The sequence below is a fragment of the Chrysoperla carnea genome, chromosome 2 (assembly GCF_905475395.1).
Source record: "Chrysoperla carnea chromosome 2, inChrCarn1.1, whole genome shotgun sequence".
Classification (NCBI taxonomy): domain Eukaryota; kingdom Metazoa; phylum Arthropoda; class Insecta; order Neuroptera; family Chrysopidae; genus Chrysoperla; species Chrysoperla carnea.
In genome coordinates, this window is record NC_058338.1 from 96,403,978 (window position 1) to 96,421,750 (window position 17,773).

At 30.5% G+C, this 17,773-nt stretch overlaps 1 protein-coding gene across 1 annotated transcript in view; it reads right to left on the reverse strand.

The window, feature by feature from the left end:
* Positions 1–1,620: 1,620 nt before the first annotated feature.
* LOC123291771 (zinc finger protein 570-like) overlaps positions 1,621–17,773 on the reverse strand; it is a 44,687-nt gene continuing 28,534 nt past the window's right edge. Inside the window, exons 3-5 of the mRNA XM_044872184.1 lie at positions 5,792–5,912; positions 4,324–4,545; positions 1,621–2,077 (exon numbers count right to left, since the gene is read on the reverse strand). Of these exons, the coding sequence (XP_044728119.1) occupies positions 1,878–2,077; positions 4,324–4,545; positions 5,792–5,912 (543 nt within the window). The 3' untranslated portion in view covers positions 1,621–1,877. The remainder of the gene's footprint in view (positions 2,078–4,323; positions 4,546–5,791; positions 5,913–17,773) is intronic.

Consider the following 17,773-nt stretch of genomic DNA (forward strand, 5'->3'; position numbering starts at 1 on the left):
CCCTATAGCCACCACCAAACTGAACGGAATTTGAAGATCATCGCCTCGTTTTTAGTTGATTCGAGGACGAACACCTTAGCTCGCGTTTGAAACATAAGAACACTCTCCATTAAATTTCCTTTCAAACAAGAGAAAAAAATTAAAATCACCCGTTTAGGAGTTATGATGTCACAGGCAGACCAGACACACTGACACATAGCGGTCAAACTTAAAACAACCCTCTTTTTGGTTCGGGTGTTAAGAAACAAATTGTTCATGAGAATGCGACCCTTATGGTGTGCACATCATCAACTTCCCAAATAATAAGTATTAATATTAAGGTAGTATGGCAGTATCGAGGATCACAATTAACCACTTTTTTTTTTTAATTTATTCAAAAGATCATAGTTCCATTAGTAACAGAAAAAAATTTTTTTGCTGTACCGTTTAAGCGATATAATTAATTAAATTTATGCAAAAATACACTAACTGTTAATATTGTCTTTGTTCAATTTTACCGGAAATAGTTTGTCTATGCAAAATTAACACACTTCATTTATAATAACAAGTTAAATTTACAAAATTATAAAAACTTCCGACAAATGTTGTGGGTACGCCATAAACCTAAACTCGCACTTGAAACATACCTAAGAACACTATCCATTAAATTACTTTTCAAAGAAAAAATCAAAATCGGTTCTTCCGTTGAGGTGCTACAATGCTACCGACAGACACACACACATAGCGGTCAAAGTTATAACACCCCTCTTTTTGGTTCGGGGGCTAAAAACAGCTTGATGCATTAAAAATAGCACTAAAAACCAAATTTTGTTGTATTTCAACATGATTTTACAGTTTTTTTTAAATTGATTTTTATACCCTGTATATATGAAATATATATCAAGGTATACTAAGTTTAGTCTTAAGTTTGTAACGCTTAAAAATATTGATGTTATGAACAAAATTTTTGTATAGGTGTTCATAAAATCTTCTAATTATTCCATTTTCTCTCTCAAGCTGAAATTTTTATAGCGTGCTCAAGGCATAAAAAGTGAGGTCGAGTTCGTAAATGAGCAGCATAGTCATGTCTGTTTTTTCATCATAGCCATTTCGGGAGATATGTGTAGGGTAAAATAACCGGCTAGTAGCCGAGCTTGTTAAGGCGTCTTAACTTGGTGTGATTAAAAAAAAAGGTAATGGGGCAGTAAATTGATCACACTGTCGTCGTTAGAATAAGAACGAAGTAGCCAACTCCACGCAAATCATAAAATTAATTGTATATTCGGAAGTAGTTTAAGAAATAAATAGATTTAAAATAATGATGTGGGTGGCCTATGTTATAGACGTGGTTTGAAAAAAACGGAGGCTAAACCCGATTATTATTATTATTATTATTATAGGGTAAAATAAATTTAGGGAAAAATGGTATAACCTTCACTTCATATGCCGTCATTTATCCTCCTTTTGTTCACAATTTAGTCAATTTTATTATTTTGGTAAATTAATTTTTCTTTTATTTGTTAAAAATAGCTAGTAGGTTCAACTTCTAAATTATTATTATAAATTATAAACATATATTTTGAGAAAAATGATAAAAATAGATTGAAAAAAAGATTTTCTGATTTGTCTAGAGTGGTATGACTTCGATACTGCATACTACCTTAATTATTTTATTTCACAGATGCTTAGATTAGAGGATAGAATCAAAACGCGTCTACTTAAAAAAAAATTTTTTTTAGTATACAACTGCATTATGTGACGAAATGGTGAAACAGAATAAAGAAATAAGAGCGAGGAGAATTCATAATGAGTATTTAAGACATATTTTGATCAGGCTCACAATATTGTAAATGCTGAACCACGTTTAAATTTTTAAAAAAACCTCCGCCTTTCTTGATTTATTGCGAAATGAAATTAGTCAGACAATTTTCTAAATGCGTTTTCATATGACTATTAAGTGCATGTTTCTGACTATAACTCTTCCCACATTTTCCACAACTGTATGGTTTTTCTCCTGTATGAACTCGTAAATGCATTTTTAAATTATCTGATTTCATAAATGCTTTATTACAATATGTGCAAATATAATTACGTTCTCCTAAAATATTAATATTTTCTGTAGTGTATTTGTTTTTAATCGAGGAAATAAAACCAAAAAAACAGTCTTACCAAGGAATTGTCTCCCCGTCAGTTGATTTTTATGGGAGCTGGTGGAAAATGTTTGTCAGTGTATTCAATAAAGTCATATACATACGTACTTGTGCTTTTTGATTTACACCTATAGCGTGGGACATTAAAGGTGTGTTACGTAATATTCACCAGTATACTGACCAGTGCTCATGACTTCAGAAATTGACGCCATATTGTACTGGTATACTACGCCATATTGTACTGGTAAAACGGTCGTGATAGTGTACATGTGTTCATCGAGTGTTTGTTGTGTAAGAAATTTATTTATTTATTGTTCATTAAGAAGGAGTAATGGCGTCTGAAAAAGACTTAGTCGTAATTGACGAATACAATAAGAATATATATTTATATATACACACGTAGGCCAGTATATTTAGGAACGATTCACCAGTATGGTGTCGATTTATGGCGTCATTAGCACTCGCCAGTATAATGGTGAATATTACCGAACATAATCCTAAAAAAACTATTGGATTTCATATTTTGAACAATTCTCAGAATTTTTCATCCTTGTAATTTTTTACCTAACGTCACCGTTTTCGAGATACAGACATTTGAAAACTGTTATATTTCGGATAGAAATAATACATCAATAACTAATTATTATTAACGCCGAATTGTATTACGGCGGTACCACAACAAAAACAAAAATGTAAATTTTCGCTGGATGACAAGCCCTGGACGGCGTTATCCTGAAAATTGTGGTTCTAACACACAAAATCAATCATATTAATTAAGTAATATTATTTTATGTAAATAATAAATGTTGATGATTTAGCTAGTCAGCAAAATTAATATTTAATATTATTCGTTTCACGTCACATTTTGACCAAAAAGTTTTTATATTTAAAGACTCACTAAATGATCAGAAATCATACATTAATTATACGACCATAACTAAATTCAGAAATTAATACACTTGAGACAAGGTTCTCATTTACGTTTACGATAACGTTGTACAATATATTTAGTAATTAAAATATTTAAACAATACACTACGAAATATCGATAGAGGAACTATTTCGAATTAATCCTCAAGGATTCTCAAAGTCTTTCCTTATTAAGGCAGCCTCCAGGACTTACAACAATTGAATCCTTAACAATATATTTTAGCTGTGTAAAATAATAAATTGTTTACGTTAAATTAAAAAAACGCCCTTTTGTGACGTAATTTGTTTTTTTACTAATAATCTAATTTTTTCTTGCAAAAATATAATAAAAATTAAAAAAAATAGGATTTGATCAAACCAATCAAATACTTTTTTTAAATGTTTTTTCAAAATAATATAATCCAATTGAAATCAGTTCATATCAATTCTTTAGTTGAATATTATTAAATGATATTTACTAATATCTACTGATTATCATTGGCTGCTTGTTATCGAATCATAGTCAGTGAATTAACAAATTTATCAATTTTTGCCATACCTGTAGTGCCCAATCTAGGGCTCAAATTTAAAATTGGTAAATGACTTTTTCCTTCGTCTTTATGAGCTTATTCTGTAGGCCGACGATCTGCAGTCAATAACAGAACACCGTGTATACTTTATATATATATATATATATATATATAAATATATTGAAAAAATAAAATAAAATATTTAAAAAAAAAAAAAATTTATATATATATATATATATATATATATATATATATATATATATATATATATAAATTTTTTTTTTTTTAAATATTTTATTTTATTTTTTCAAACGCTGATATTTTAATGGTAAGGTAAAAAATATCACGACTGAAAAAGTGTGTAGAAGTGTCCAAAATATATAGTCATATAATAGTTTTCAAATCAAATTTTTGACCGAAACAACAAAATAATCTTTATTTCACCAAAAACGAGTTATCGACGAAAATCTGCATTTTTGTTTTTCAAATTCCTATATGTCGAAAACGGCGAGTTTAGGCAAAAAATGTCAGGCATAAAATAATGCTGAGAATTGCTCAAAATATAAAATCTAATAGTTTTTTTTTTTTTTTATGTTAAACAAAAAGAGAGTGGTGTTCCGAAATAGGGTACTACTGTCCCACTCAAACAAACATTCTCCACTAGCTCCTATAAAAATCAACTGATTAGGAGACAATCCCTCGGTCAAATACTTCATTTCCTATAGTATGTAGAAAATAATTGAAATGAATTTTACCTGTATGAATTTTTTCATGATCACGTAAATTATCCTTTCTCCGAAAACTTTTATTACAAATATCACAAGAATAATTCTTCTCCTCCACATGAGAACGTTTATGTTTAGCTACGGCATCTTTCGTTTTAAATGTTTTTTTACATGTATCACATTCATATTTCCTTTCATCCGAATGCTTAACAGAATGTATTTGTAATCCATTGCTATCGCAAAATTTTGCATCTAAAAATTAATCGGTAAATTGACAACTAAATGAAATTAAAAACAAATTTGTTTTTTGATATGAATTTTTACATCGATTTTGTCTACTGCCGACTCCTTAACCTGATATTTTCAACTTTCTCTGATAACTTTTCAAAAAATAAGAAATTGAGTTAAAATTCTGAAAAGGATGTAACTAATGATCATAAAAAAGTGTGTTGAAATTTAAGCTCGATGTATAACTTCAATTTTGAGAACAACGAATTTTTTTGAAAAATTTCAACCTGATTATAAGCCGAACAATTACAAAATAACAATGCAAAAACACTCGAAAAAATCCGCGGCGAAGTAAAATTGAAAATTTCCAATTGTTATACCATGTAAAGTTGCAAATCTGGATTTTTTCGAGTTTTTTGCATTTTTGTTTTGTAATGTTTCGGCTCATATTTAGGTTTAAAAAATAAATAAATAAACCGTTGGCACTATCCAAAAGTACATAAAAAATCAATTTAAAAAAAAAGTTAAAATCCGATGATTTGCCTGAACTTTACGAGCTAGTGAAATTTTTCGGAAAACTTCGTTTTTCTCAAAATTGAGGTTATGTATCGAGCTAAGATTAACCACACTTTTTAAGATCATAAATTACATCTATTTACAGAGTTTGTACTAAATTCCTTCATTTTTTGAAAAGTTATTAGAGAAAGTTGAAAATATGAGGTTACTGCTGTTTTCTTTAGATTTTTAGGTTATTTATCATGTTCAGCAAGCATAGTCAATACAAAAATTCATAACAAACAATTCTCTTTTTTATTCTCCTCAAGAAAACGGCACCAAAAAAACAATATAGAGATCAATTGTCCCAAAACCGCGTGCAGAAGGTCGTGCGGAACGTTCCGGAACCTCCATTTTGTTACTCTTTTTCTATGATTTATAACGAAATAAACCTATTTAAAAAAATAGCCTTCTCCCAAAATTTTCCGAATTGATTCAGAATCAGAATTCGGTAGATTTACCCCACTATAAGTAAATTTAATATACTATTCTTTCAAATGAATCAATGTATCTTCACACGTAAAAATATATAACCTAAAAACATATTGTAAGCAAAGTTTTAAATAACGTGAGATTTTCGCTCATCACAAGAGTAATGATTGTGGTGCGAAAGACGACCAGTCTGAAGGATTAAATAAATTGTCCTTGTTGATATTTACTTCTCACTTAATAAAAGGGTGAAAAAAAAGTATCGGTTTAAAATGAAAATATTTACCACACAGATTACATTGATATGGTTTTTCCCCGGTATGTCTTCGAACATGAACAATGTAATTCGTACTATCTGCAAATGCTTTTCCACAATACGTACATAGATAACGTTTATCCCCATGTGTCTGAAATAAATATAAATTAATTTTTATCAACTTTATAACAGAATTATTTGTTTATAGCAAAGAGGATAGGATAGAGGAGAAGTAGCCTATAAGAACTTATATAAAATCGTAGTATGCGAGTTTTAGCGCCTCTACCAAGTAAGACTTTCAAACTTGATAGTTAATACTCGCCCTCGCAAAGTATTGAAACATAATAGTCGCCCCCGCAAGAGAAGGCAAACTCAATAGTTGCCACATACTTCAGATGTCACTTACAATTCTATTTTTGCTTCTCATCTCACTCATACCCTTTGGTTTATAGTTGCGAGTATAAGGGGTATTGTAACAGAGACGAGATTATCAAATAATGATGTGGGTGGCCTCTGTTATAGGCGTATATGTCAGAGAAACGGAAGTTAAACCCCATTTAAAAAAAAAAAAAAAAAAAAAACAGAGACGAATTAACATCAATAGTATTTTAAATAATATTATGAAGATAATGCTATTTATTACAGGCTTTCCAAAAAATAACAGTTAGCTATATTACAGTAACTTTATACATAACAGTCTGCATCAAATCCGGTAGTTCTGATTTTTCGCAGACTTGTTTATGATGTTATTCCAATAAATAATCCAAGTTTGTGACCTCGAGCGCCGAACGCAACTTTGTCAGAAATCGAAAATTCCGTGAAAATTTTGGATTTTGGCAATTATAACCCTAAAGGACTAGTTTTTTTATGGAACCTTTTCAGAACGTTTTCAAAGTAGACTAAATTTGCTACCTTATGGGACGAGAATGAACTTGTAGACCCAATACTATCAGAGATAAAGCCTTTAAAAATTTATCTGAGCAACTTTATACACCAGAGCTAACGTTTAATCCGATAGTTCTGATTTTTAGCAGACTTGTTTATGATATGGTCCCAATAAATAATCCTAGTTTGTGACCTCAAGCGACAAACGCAACTTATCAAAAATCGCATAAACCCGTTAAGGGGTACTTTTTCAGAATGTTTTTAAAGTAAATTAAATTTGCTACAATATGAGACTAAAATCGTCTCTGTAGACCCAATAGTTTCGGAGAAAAATCAGAACTACCGGATTTGATGTAGACTACCCCGCACTTTCAAAAGACAAGGTTACTGTATTGCTATTCACATAATAATAAAATTCTAGCTAAAATTTTAAGTCATCTTGTTCTTGGTTTTCATGAAAAACTATGTTTAAACTACTAGTTTAAAACGGATTATTACATTGTATTTTAGGGAAACGGCGGTAAAAACACTAATTTAAGAATCAAAATTCAAGACTCAGAAGTGATAGCTTCACAAAAAACTGCCACACTGTTTATTAAAGGCTTAATAATGTTACGCTTGGCAACGTTGCACATGTGTTGAAGATATATCATTGTATTAAATAATGATATAATTGTAATTTTTTTATTAATTTAAATATAAAATAATTTTGTGTAAGAACGTTCCCAAAAAGTCACATTTGCTTAAGATCATCTTTAAATCGTGTATATGCATTCTCATTAATGTCCTTTAAAAGCACGTAACTTTTTTAATCCCTTATGGTGTTAAATTTATAGATTTGAGTTTTTAAAGTTTTTGACTTATAAATCATAGTATTGAAATATTTTTAAAGTTATGCTTTATTATGTAACAAGGCTAATTTTAAAAAGATTAATTTGGAAAAATAATATTCATTTGTTAAAAGTATCACAAATATTTTCCACAGTGGCATTTGTTTTTCCATAAAATACATTTAACGTGATGAAATGAATAAACGGCATTTATGTTAAGAAAATATGTACATTTTTTACGTATTTCTTCTATACGTGAATATTTCAAAAATTATGGTAAAATTATCGAAAAATTTTACTCTTAATTTTCTTCTATTATTCCCAAGTTCTAACTGAATTCCTCCTCAATATTTGAAACGTAAGTCTCAAATATTTGCATACACTCATTTTGAGATAATACAGTTTGAGAACGCCAGGGGTCTGCTAGCACACTCTAAGTGGATGCGATACGTGAACCGAGAGGGAAGACTGTCAGTGAGTTTCCCCAACAAACAAACAAACATCCTTATTTTCACATTTATAATATATAGGGATGAAATATTATTATATTTACCTACCGCTATATGCCGATTACATGAGCGTATACTTTTAAAATTCTTTCCACATATTTTACACATTGTGTGTTCACGAGCGTGTGCCCTTAAATTATTATTACATCCAAAATCTTGTTTACATATTTTACATTGAACCACTTCTGGTGAATGTTTTATCAAATAATATGTAAATTCAAAAGTTTTATCACAATGCAAACATTTTAAAATTTTTGAATGTACAAGTTTTTGATGTTTATAAAAATCTGCTTTCAATTCAAAGCCTGTTTCACATTCTTCACATTTATATTTTTGTATCGCACTGCAATCTTTTAAAACATTATCTTTGAACTCTTTATTTATATTTTTTAATTCTCTTTTTGTATCTTTTTCTTCTTTTTTTGTATCTTTTACTTCTTTATTTGTATCTTTTGATTCTTCTTTGACAGAAATGAATTCCTTTGTAGTTGTATTTTCATTTTGAGGTACTCTGGGAGATTTCTCTTGATTAAAAATAAAATGTGAATAATAATTATAAGACTCATCTTCATTTTTAAAATCATCATCTTCATCAATTGAAACTTCTACTTTTATATTTGGTTGTGCGTTTGTAATAATTTGTTCTAATAATTTTTCAGTTGATAAATATTGGATCTTAAATTTATAAGATTGTTCTAAATATTTTATACATTCCAAGCAGATTTGTTTGGGTAGCGAATCATCAGTGGATATCTACAAAATTATATATATAACAAGTAAAATTTACAAAATTTAAAAAATCCCGCCTAATTTTTCGGGCACGGAACCCTAAACTCGAACTTGAAACATATCTAAGAACACTCTCCATTAAATTACCTTCTTCCTTAGAGCCATCTCCAAACTGAACCGATTTTGAGGATCATGACCTATTTTTTAATTGTACCGGGTACGGAACCTTAAACTCGCATTTGAAACATAGCTAACAACACTCTGTATTAAATTATTTTTCAAACGAAACAAGAAAATCAAAATCGGTTCATCCGTTCAGGCGCTACGATGCCACAAACAGACAGGCAGACAGACACACATGCACATTGCAGTCAATCTTATCTTAACATCCCTTTTTTTTGTTCGGGGGTTAAAAATGATTTTGTTGAAAAATCAAGTCTCTATCTGTTGTGTTTTTGTGTGAAAAACCATAATCTCAGAGTATTATTTCAGATTAATACAAAGATCAGGAGAATCAGAATTCCGTAAACAAAAGAATGTAAATAAAAAAATACAAAATAATTATACTACTAGGGGTAATTTTTGATTTTCCTCATAAAATATAGAAATTTCAGAAACCTACAAAGAGTGAAAGCCTTTTTTGCATACTTTGCAACAATGGAAGCTAAAGTGGTACTTTATCAATAAAGGTTTTAATGAAAAAGAACAATAATATAAACTTTCTTAAAAAAATAATTTCCATAACTTGGAGACATTAAAGAAAAGGGTACATAAATAATTTTATGTTAAATTTATAACATACATGTACTGAAGCACAGTCTTCTAACATTTCTCTGTATGTTTTTATCAAATTTGGAAGTAATGATTTTTCAAACATTGAATTCATATTTTCTTTTTTATCTAAACAAATTCTGCAAACAATTTCAAAATCACTTATTCCAATATCTTTATTCTCCATTATCTTATTCCAATAAGGCATCACAGGTTCAGGTATCAATTTCTTTGAATTCCCGAAAAACTAAATTGTTTTTGGCCATAGAAAAAAGTAAAAAACCATTGATTAGCAAATGTTGAGAAATATGTGATATTAAAAGAAATTGTTATCTTATGCACGCCTTTTATTTTTACCCGTAAACAATAGTCCATAGAAGCCGAATTAATTTCAAAATATTGTAATTTTTCTGTAGTTTATTCCAATGACTCAATACTTATCCAAAAATATTCCATACAGCGGGATGAGTAAACAAGCCCTGGGTCGGGTCTGATGCGACCCTTTAGGTCCACACGAATAACCTCAGTATAATAAAGATATCGATCAGAGAAACAAACATACATATACATCCTTATCAAATTTGTGTAAATGCCTTGTCCTGATCATGTAACGTAAAAATATGTTGAACAGGAATATGACTTAGCAACTCTGAATTTCTCAACGTTTTTGGACTGTTTAATTCAGAGTTATCCAGACTTACTAAGGCTGAATTAGACAGTCCAAAAACGTTGAGAAATTTGGAGTAATTCAGAGTTCCTAAGACTTTTTCAGAATTTCTAAGAGTTATTAAGAGTTTCTAAGAGTTATAATTATTTCTTCAAATATTTTTCCTACCAGGGTAGACCTTTTGTTCATGAACATCATGCCTACAATTTTGGTCCCTGCAATTTTTCTATTTAGTGCAAATGCAAAACGAGGTACTGAAAAATGTTTGATTATCGCAAAGTAGGGCTTAAATTTTCTGTTTTATGCCACAACTGCGACTTAGAAACGTACCAGCGTCAGAACAAGTGTCCACCGACCCTCTTGAGTGAAGTCATCGATAGTAATGATGAAGAATCAGATGATCCAAAATTAGCCGGACTATCGACTAAACGTTCCAAACGGGCATAATTCAAAGATTTGTCAAAAGTGTACTGAAAAAAAATTAATTTCTATTTTTTTCTTTTAATAGTTAAACAGTTTATTTACACCTTCCCTTACCGTAAGCGTACATCCCAAAAATATGAACCTTACAAAAAGGTCAGCATCCAAGTTATTGCAATCTCTATAGAATATTTAGGTTTAGTTCCACCTCTTTTCGGGTCTACATCGAAAAATATCGATTATAGGAAAAAATTGATAAGGACCAAAATTTTAGGACAATTTATTTCAAATAACTTTGGTAGAAACCATTTTTCGTGTAAACTTGAAAATAAATGAGCTATTCAATAAACAAAAATTCAACCCTTCTTTTCGGGTCTAATTCGAAAAATATCGATCCTAAGGAAAAACTGATAAGGACCAAAATTGTAAGAAATTTGATTCCAAACAACTTTGGTAATAACCATTTTACGTGTAAAGTTGAAAATAAACGAGTTATTCAATAAACAAAAATCCATCCTCAAATTCAAGATGGCGGATGACGCAACAGGATTGGAATTCTAAAAACCGAAATGTAAACTACCAGTGAGTCCCTCTAACGATTTCCGAAGGAAAGCTTTTCCAGGTTCTAATTTCAAGATCATCAAGAATTCAAGCATCATCAACATGTTGAGGTATAGATAATGTTAAAACATAGGAATGCATGTCAAATCGTACTGGACAACATACTGATGTGTATTTCTAAATAGAAGCATAATAAAAAACATTTAAGTAAAAAATATTTTGATTTTATTAAAATAAAACACAAAAATTAATTAAAAATACTCTTTAGCCCATGAAAATATTATCAAATGAAAAATATTGAATAAATCGATATCATTTGGATCACTCAAAATTATTTTGGTTTGAATTAAAATAAAAAGAAAAACGTTAGCATGAATCTGAGAGTATTCGGTTTTTCAATTAAAAATCTTCGCCATGCCTATTGCTGAGAGGTGACTAGATCTGTAACACGAAAGGTTTCAGTGGGACCCATTTCAGCAACTTCTCAGATAGTCAGGCCGCAGTTCGCACCCTTGAGTCGTCAATTTATGAATGTTTCGAGGAATTGAACCGCATGGCATTGAATAACACAGTCAAAATGATCTGGATACCGGACCACTCAGGTGTTAAAGAGAATAAAGGAGCAAACTCGTTGGCACGAGTGGGATCGTCTCAAACGTGCCTTTCACCTGAGCCTGTCATTCGTAATTTATCGAATCAAGAAATGGCTACAACAAGCTCATCTTGATTACCGGGACTTTGCACAGGGCATGCGACAGACCAAACTGTGTATAACCACAGCTAGGACATTCGATTGTCCTCTTTTGAAACTCACTAGAGCAAAGTTGAGAAGGGTGGCGGGCTCTTGATAGGACTCTATTGATTGAATTACTACCTTCATAACATGGGGGGTCTCTGATGATTGTAAGGCCTATATGGAAGATGATGAAACCTCCATACATGTTATTTGCATCTACAGAAACCTGCAGGATGTCTGGTTTAGAATTTTTGGATCCGAAACCTTGATTCATTAATCCTGGGAGAAATCCCGGCGGAGAAACTGTGGGTTTTCTGCGTGCCGCCTGACCTTGACAAAATTATATAGTTCCATCAGCTTAAAATAGCATCTCTTACCCGGAGATGTCTCGCCTTCGGGTGACAGGTTGTTCCCAAGGAGGGCACAAAGATCTAGGATTCTAGAAAACTATTTGAGGTACCCCTTTTATGTATTATTATTATTATCAAGTGAAATTTCTGTTTTAAATTACAGAAACTGTATCATGTTTGGTCATTGAGGAATGAAATTATTCAGACAATTTTCTGAATGAGTTTTCATATGACTATTGAGTGCATGTTTCTGACTATAACTTTTCCCACATTTTCCACAACTGTATGGTTTTTCTCCTGTATGAACTCGTAAATGCATTTTTAAGTTATCTGATTTCATAAATGCTTTGTTACAGTATGAGCAAACATATTTTCGTTCTCCTAAAACATCAGAAAGTTTCTTCGTACAGTATTTACTTTAGAATAAAAAATGCATTAAATTTTACCTGTATGAACTTTTTCATGTTCACGTAAACAATCCTTTCTTTTAAACTTTTTATTACAAAGATCGCAAGAATAATTTTCATCCTCTATATGTGAACGCTTGTGTTTATTTACAGCATCTTTCGTCTTAAATGGTTTTTTACAAATATCACATTCAAATTTTCTTTCATCTGAATGCATAACCAAATGTTTTTGTAATCCATGGCTATCACAAAATTTTTTATCTAAAATCACCAGGTAGTACATATTACGATATTGACAAATAAAAATTTATGGATGAAATAATCCACCCAACGAGTGGAAACCTTAAAAAACTACGGCCCATAGAAAAAACTGAAACACGAGAATATGGTTTATTCATTGTAGTGTGATCAAATAAAAAAAAATGGCGTCAATTTTTAGATAATTCTGAGTTCGGAGAAAAAATTGAATTTAGTAGATAATTATGATACAAATTGAAGAAACTAAAATCTAACATTTTTTGATGGTCGGAAAGGGTCCAAAAAAAAATGGTAAAGTGGCCTAATCCAGTCTTTCGCGTCAGACACCGTCGGATGGAGTTAAAAATAAAAAAGAGTTTAATAAGCTTAGGCGCCGTAAAAAGGTGAAAAAAATGAGCTGCGAATGAACCCGATTGGCCCATCGATGTCCCCACAAATTGCAAAAAACCATCGATTTTGCTCGAAATTTCAAAACTTCATAACTCTTGTTGTTTTAAAGCTTCAAAGCTGAGATTCAAATGGATTGTAGCTTTTGTGCCCATGAAGTATCACACACAATCGAACAGCAAGATCGAATGTATACTTTTTGCAAACCGCAGCTGAATTAAAAAAACAGGACTTTTGTAAAATGGCCCTAAAAAAGCTGTGGTGCGGTAACGCGCTATTTTTTTTACGCGATCATATGCTTCAATAGTTAAAGTAATACCTACTAAAGCGCCAACCTCTTATCTTTAGTAAAAGTTACTAAAATATTAATTTTAAATTACTTAAATTATTAAATTAATATCTGGATGACCGAGCTTTGCTCGGTTATTCGCCAATAGATGTCAGCAAGAGTCATATTTTTCACTTTAGACTACTCAAACGCCTCCTTTTTGTTATGTTATAATTCATCAGACATCTATTGGTGTATAACGTAATTAATGAAATACCTTGCATTGTATTTCATTAATTACGTTATACACCAATAGATGTCTGATGAATTTTTCATGGAAAGACGGATAAAACGACATTTCTGATAAATGAAACCTAGCTAGATCGACTTATCGCCCCAAAAAACCCCTACATACTCATTTTCATGAAAATCGTTGGAGCCATTTCCAAGATCGTTGATATATATATATATATATATATATATATATATATATATATATATATATATATATATATATATATATATATATATATATATTTATATATATACAAGAATTGCTCGTTTAAATATATAAGATATAACATTAAAAATAGGATGGGAGTAATGGGAGCAATTATTAAGAGACAGAAGTTACGTGACATTATTATATGCATTTAATATTGTGATTCACTTACTATATTGAACTTTTGCTGCTATTTAGCTGCCTTGATGGATTATGTTTTGCTCTTTCGTAATGCAAGAGTAAAAATTTTGTCGTATAATACCTTATTGTAACTGTATTTAACACATATTCTTTGCATGTGAATTTAATTGTTGCATTTGCCGTTAACAGTTTGAATAATTCCTAGTACTTTCATAAGTGACTGCTAAATTTAAATAAATAAATATAAATTGAGTTGATTACTGTCAATTAAATTGCAAGTTGCAAGTTAATTTTCGAACATTATTACTACTATCGATTGTGCAATCTGCGGCAAGGACGCTTCTATTGGTTCCGTTGCTATTAAGAAGCGCGGAATAAAATCGCTAATTAATGCTAGCCATCGTCGTAAAGATAAGATGTACTTGAAGTTTAAGAAGCAATGCCCCGTTATCGTCCACAATTCTTGCAGAGCATCATATTTACGTGAATCAAATATCAAGCTGGCCTTGAAGAAGCAGAAAAGTGCTAGTACATCATTAGATCATCCCGAGCCGAACTTTAATTTCGATTATGAAAATCTGTGTCTATTTTGCACTGAAGATGCATCACCCGAGTATGAGAAAATTTTTACTCTTGCCTTACGAAAGAGCAAAACATAATCCATCAAGGCAGCTAAATAGCAGCAAAAGTTCAATATAGTAAGTGAATCACAATATTAAATGCATATAATAATGTCACGTAACTTCTGTCTCTTAATAATTGCTCCCATTACTCCCATCCTATTTTTAATGTTATAATTTAATAATTTAAGTAATTTAAAATTAATATTTTAGTAACTTTTACTAAAGATAAGAGGTTGGCGCTTTAGTAGGTATTACTTTAACTATTGAAGCATATGATCGCGTAAAAAAAATAGCGCGTTACCGCACCACAACTTTTTTAGGGCCATTTTACAAAAGTCCTGTTTTTTGAATTCAGCTGCGGTTTGCAAAAAGTATACATTCGATCTTGCTGTTCGATTGTGTGTGATACTTCATGGGCACAAAAGCTACAATCCATTTGAATCTCAGCTTTGAAGCTTTAAAACAACAAGAGTTATGAAGTTTTGAAATTTCGAGCAAAATCGATGGTTTTTTGCAATTTGTGGGGACATCGATGGACCAATCGGGTTCATTCGCAGCTCATTTTTTTCGCCTTTTTACGGCGCTTATTAAACTCTTTTTTATTTTTAACTCCATCCGACGGTGTCTGACGCGAAAGACTGGATTAGGCCACTTTACCATTTTTTTTTTGGACCCTTTCCGACCATCAAAAAATGTTAGATTTTAGTTTCTTCAATTTGTATCATAATTATCTACTAAATTCAATTTTTTTCTCCGAACTCAGAATTAAAAAATTCAAAAAGTTAATTTGATCACACTATTGGACGCGGTCTTATACCCTTAATTTTATTTTTTAGATATCAAGGACGGGTTAATTAGTGTAAAGTTAAATCCAAGTTTGTGGAGTTGTAGCCCTTGTTCTTCGGCCGCCATATTGGAAAAAGAGTACAAATGATTTCTATGGTTTATCTGACAAACTATACGCCTCACAAAAAATTGATGAAAACAAATTAATAAATTTTCTATTGTAGGCAGACCATTTAAGGATTTTTCATGGTAACTTTTGGGGGGCGGGATGAAAACTAAATAAAAAGGAGGGTTTCGGCACATAATTTAAAACCGTAATAAAGTGCATTCTCAGGAGAGGGGGGAGAAAAGCGAGTTATAATGCTATCAATCAATTGATAGCCACTCAGTCAATTGTTTGTTTATTATAAGGTTTTCGAAAAAAAGTTATTCTTTATAAAAATTTCTACTTTCGAAAATTATAACAATCAGCTATTCACTTTTGACATCGAAAGTACATGGTGCCACAAATTGAAAAAGTTCGATAAGAATGTTAAGGTCGTTTAGACCATTAGAATGAATAATAAGGGAAACGGTTCAAACAAACACTCCCGAGATATGTTGTAATGTATTTAAAGAATTTTTTAAAAGAATAAGTAGGTAACTGTTGTTACTTACGACGACAATAGTGATTGTATTTGTAATGTAATGTATGAAATATAGATGTTTTGTATTAATTATTTTGTTACATATCATTTAACAAATAAACATTTGAATTAATGACTGGTTAATTTAGATAATAATAATAGATAACGTATTTTATACGTAGGATTTGCAAAATTTATTTTAAAATTGAAGTGGTCAAAACATTCTTCAGTTCTTTTTTGCCTCAACGCTATTTAAATACACTCCTACATATCTCGGAAGTGATTTCTTGAATCGTTTCATTTATTTTCTGTTCTAAATGGTCTACATTTTTAAACGACCATTAATATTCCAATCGAATTTTTTCATTTTGTAGCACCCTGTACATTCGAAGTCAAAAGTGAATAGTTGACGGTTAATATTTTCGAAAGAGGAAATTTTTATAAAGTATAACTCGTTTTCGTAAACCTTATAATAAAAAAGTTTTCCATATGTAGCTTAACTTGAATAGACATGCTGTATATTTTATATATTTTGCAATATGTTCCATTGGTTTTTTTTCATGGCTTTTTCCACAAATTATTAAATAAATATTGAAACGTTTCTTGCCTCAAACATAGTTTGAAGCTGGCCATGCACGCACACGTAAATATGTGATTGATAATTGTTTTTTTGTGACGCATTCAATACGATGTTAATTTGTGTTAGTTGAATAAAGGATTTTATTATTTATTTCTTCTACTAGATCACTGCAGCGTATATAAAGAGGAAGTGATAGCTATTAACGAGGCATATGACTCACTGGTTAAGACTTAAGATTTTTCTAAGAACATAAAAGAGAACGCAACATCTTTAAAACAAACAAAAAATATAGTTACTTAAATATACAGGACCAAAAATTTTTTTAACACACAATTTTACCACAATTTTAAACAGCTGCTGTATCTTTCCGAAAAATTATCGAATTTTGAATTGCAATAGCTCGTTAGAAAATTTGTTCTATCTAATTTTGGAATATATTGTTCACTCCTTTTCGCTTTGCACGGAGAGTTGAAATTATGAGATGTATTATCCCAAAATTTTATATAAAGTTTAGAAGCGTACCAAAATTTTAGAAAATATTTTCCAACAAATTTGTTAAGACCACTCGCAAGTTGTTTATTTTTCTTGAAAAAGAGCTATAAAAAAATTTCCATACGAGCTTTTTAGACCAAGATATTTGCTTTTCAAGCAAAATTGGCACTTCTGGATTTAAAATCATATATATATATATTAAAATAATTATCGCACTGAAATTTTTTAAATATCGTTCGAAAACTTAAACTGTCTTCGTTTAACCTCTAGCATATTGTTTTGTAAAAACTTTCATCACTTCGCCTCTTTTCGTTTTTAAAAAAATGTCAAAAAACATAATTTTTCCACATTTTAGGCGTTTTTTCATCTGGCCACCATTTTATAAAAAAGAGCGTTATCAAAAATCTCATTATGCTCATTAGAAAACTTGTGCTTTCTAGTTTTGGAATCTATTACTCAAAAATTTTTATCATCTCTTGCCGCT